A 3,862-nucleotide genomic window follows, 5' to 3' on the forward strand; every position below is an offset into this window, starting at 1 on the left:
ATATATATATATATATATATATATATATATATATATATATATATATTATTGTTAATATTACGCTATATACGTTCTATAAGAGCAGCTCGGCTACATTACTTTGCACGCGTATGGAGTATAGGAGTTTCCTCGTATGGAGGATTTCAAAGCCACTCTATTCGCTTTAATACGTTTCCAGACTCTACCTCAGGATCACGAATACAGATACGTCATGCTAATGTCTATAAAAAAGATTAACAATGCGAATAGATTATTGTGCTACCGCACAATACAAAAGATATATCTGACAGGTGTTTGAAGGACGGAAATTGATTGTTTTAATTTAATCAAGTGTATTAACAAAAAATAATAATAATAAAAATTCAGTCATTTTGTTGAAATTTGTTAAAGAAAATCTTATAATACATTAATTATCTAATACAAAAAAAAGTTTTAACGCAAATGAAAAATGTTTAACTTCTTTATGTAGAACATTATAAATTCTTTTTGACAATATAATTATTCGTTACGTATAATATATATAAATGCTATATAGCATGAACCATAATATATTATAACATTTATATATATTATACAATAAAAATAAAAACGTTTTTTAAATTCAATAAATTGATTCTAAGATTAAGTATAACAATACCGATGAGTTATCAGGCTGTTCTTCAGACACCATCATACATCGTCTTTTCGGCATTTGCTTTATCAGGAAGAAAGTGGTCGCGTTACTGTTTTCAAATCAAACAGCAACTTTAATCGCATTCAGGATCAGGGGATTTTGTCGACTAGAGAGATTGATTGTTCTGTTGCATGTGTAACTGTAAGAAGCAGTAGAGAATGCCAGCTTGCGCCATCACGTCGACGGTACCGGCAGCGAGAGGATCGCGGCTTTTAGCGTCGCTGCGTGAGTTACTGGTTCCAGGACGCAATAATGTGGGCCCGAACACTGTAGCCAGATTGTGCAGTGACATTTTGTTCTGTGTCTCGTGTTTATTCACACGTGCCAAATGCGCCAACAAGAAGTCGATCACCGCTTTGTTAACGGCAGGTAAGCCCTCATAAACTCGACGCAGAGCGGCACCTCGTGACAAATCGCCCGTTTGAAAGGCCTCCAGGAATGCCGGATAAAGGGCATCAGTGAACAGTGCCTCCGGCATTTCACGCAAATACAGTTTTAATACTCCTGTTACCGAGTGCACGTCCACCTAGATACACGTTCGCATAAAAATATCAATAAGAGACAATTCTGTTGCCTAATTACGAACATGAAAAATACAAGAAATATAAATGTACCTCTTTAAGTAGCTGCTCTGCTTCGTACGAATTGCTTTCGAACGATTTGCGTAGCCTTGCCACATCGGACGCCGAGCCAGAAACACGATACAAACCTACTTCGCCAACACCACGTCTTTCCACTTCTCGCACGCATGCTGTTATTATGAAAGGCACATCGCGTTTCTCTCGCCTGTGAAAATTTTGAGAGTATAATTATTAACAAGTCAATTAAAAATAAATCTTGAAACTTATTTCATAAATAAATCGAGAGATTCAGAGAAACTGTTTGTTAAAAAGAAATAAGAGATTTTCTATTCATTTCAATTACGGATTTTTTATTATTTAAATATTTAGTTAATTTCTCTTAACCAAAAATTCAATGAAAAAGAAAAAAGATAGTCGACTTTTTAATTTTCTATTTCGACTTGAATGAAATCACGTACTTGCAAACTTGTTGGATTTTGGCCCCAAATAAGCCCTGTGGCTTGGCCGATGGCACTCGCCTCAAAGTGACTTCGCTGGGAACAAAACGTAATGCTACGTCCAATGTCGCAGGTCCCAAGTTTAGCGATCTCTCCACCTGATCAGATTGGAGCCAAGATCTGCTCAATCGTTGAATGCACTTGCCTCGCAATACTGAGCGTGTACCGCATTCCTCGTACAATAGAATCCTAACGTTCTGGCTTCCCTCCAACTCTACTACAAAAGTCTCGCCTGTGTTTTAATTTAAATAAAAAATTTAATTAAATTTAATTAAAATAGAAAACTTTAATATATGATCATAATAGTAAAAAATTTAATTTTAAGCACAATTTTACTTATGTTTAATAAGATATAAATTGATATTAAATAGATATACATTAATATACATTAATATAAAACAGAAGATTTCTCACCCCAAATCGGAGCTTGACCTCTGGCGATGCGACTTCGCGCTCTTTTGAAGTAGTGTCCATAACTATCAACTTCTACAATGATATAGAGATCACCTACTCTGTCTAAGCCTGGTGGAGTCAAACCAAGCAAGGTCAAATGAAGATCGCCCAGCAACAAACTTTCATCGCGTCCTGATCTCAACAAATAGCTACCCATATCAGTCTGCAAATACGTTCGACAGGCAGTGACCCAAGCTTGCAGTTCATACATCGACAATGGCAGCTGCCCTGGAGGTTGTCCACCCTATAAAGTATCAGTAATATAAATTTTTTTTAATCAAATATAATTCAATAGCAACAATATATATATTTGTAATATATGAAATATATTGATTAATCAACTAATTAATTAACTAATAATCTTAATGAGAGATTAAATGACCTGTTGTAATGCCTCTACCGCCTCCACCCATTGAGAACGCTCAAACTCGCTGGACAGGAAGAAAGTATAAGAATTTTGTACTCGATTCTGCTGACTTTTGTGCGCCACGCGCAGGACTAAGTTCGGCGAAGCTAATACCAGCTGAGCCTCAAGTTCAGCGAGTTTTTTGCGATTTTTTTCCGAACCTCTGCCGCCTAGTCGAATTCGTTTCTCATCGTTTCGTTCTTCCCATAGAATTTGATCGCGTACTGTACATGCTTGCGATCTATTAAAATAATTTTGAAATTATTTATAATTTAATCAGATGTTTTTTTTATTAGTTATTACAATATATTGCTACTTATTTTGATGACTAACGATTATCTATTATGATAACCGGTTTATTTTATAACGTATATTTTAACATTGATGACTAATCTGATAGCATATTTTTTATAATACAATTGATAAAGCATTACTCTTCATTAATGATAGATAACACGGCACTTACCTTAAAGCTACCACATTAGCGGGGCTAGCTTCGCGTGGCTCTATGCCATCTTCCGTAACAGCAGCTTCTGCTACTGGTACGTACCACTTCAGTTCGAACGTGAATTTATCTCTGCCAGAGGCTTTGTACTTCGCACAGGCGATCACGTCGTTAAAAAGAAAGAGGTGTCTCAACTTCCTGTGACCGTCTGAAAGCTCGACTACAAATGAATTTTTTACCAATCTTCGTTGAGCTCTATCGTGACTCTGAATAAGTAAAAATGAACAACATATAGTTACAAATTACATATTGTACAAATTACGGTTATCTAATGTTGTATAAAATACAAAATAATTTGTAGAATAATTTACACGAATCGTACCGGAAACATGGACTTCGTCTGAATGATATTAAACTCATCTAGAAAGTTTCTGGTCATAGCAAGAGCTTCTGACAGAGGTGCATGATCTGCATGGTTGACTGGTGTATGCTTGAGAAGATCCTGAACAAAAAAATTATCGCTACAAAATTTAAGATAAGATAAAGAGATTATAACGTAATGAAGTGTATTTCCAAACACACACACACACACACACACGCACGCACACATACACACACAGATCTGAAATTCGTAGTAGTTTATCACGATTTTATCGATCAATAAAAAATCATACAGTATTGTATATATTGTATATATTGAGTATATTATATATGCTGTGTATATATATATATATATATATATATGTGTATGTATATATATATGTATATATATATATATATATATATATATATATATGTGTGTGTGTA

General features: G+C 34.8%; 1 protein-coding gene across 1 annotated transcript in view; it reads right to left on the minus strand.

Moving 5' to 3' along the window:
• Window positions 1-779: 779 nt before the first annotated feature.
• Window positions 780-3,862, minus strand: part of LOC105618964 (active breakpoint cluster region-related protein) — a 6,538-nt gene continuing 3,455 nt past the window's right edge. Inside the window, exons 7-13 of the mRNA XM_012200494.1 lie at window positions 3,438-3,557; window positions 3,077-3,321; window positions 2,587-2,851; window positions 2,166-2,448; window positions 1,713-1,983; window positions 1,288-1,459; window positions 780-1,199 (exon numbers count right to left, since the gene is read on the minus strand). Coding sequence (XP_012055884.1) covers window positions 780-1,199; window positions 1,288-1,459; window positions 1,713-1,983; window positions 2,166-2,448; window positions 2,587-2,851; window positions 3,077-3,321; window positions 3,438-3,557 — 1,776 coding nt within the window. The remainder of the gene's footprint in view (window positions 1,200-1,287; window positions 1,460-1,712; window positions 1,984-2,165; window positions 2,449-2,586; window positions 2,852-3,076; window positions 3,322-3,437; window positions 3,558-3,862) is intronic.

Source organism: Atta cephalotes, assembly GCF_000143395.1.
Source record: "Atta cephalotes unplaced genomic scaffold scaffold00019, whole genome shotgun sequence".
NCBI classification, from domain to species: domain Eukaryota; kingdom Metazoa; phylum Arthropoda; class Insecta; order Hymenoptera; family Formicidae; genus Atta; species Atta cephalotes.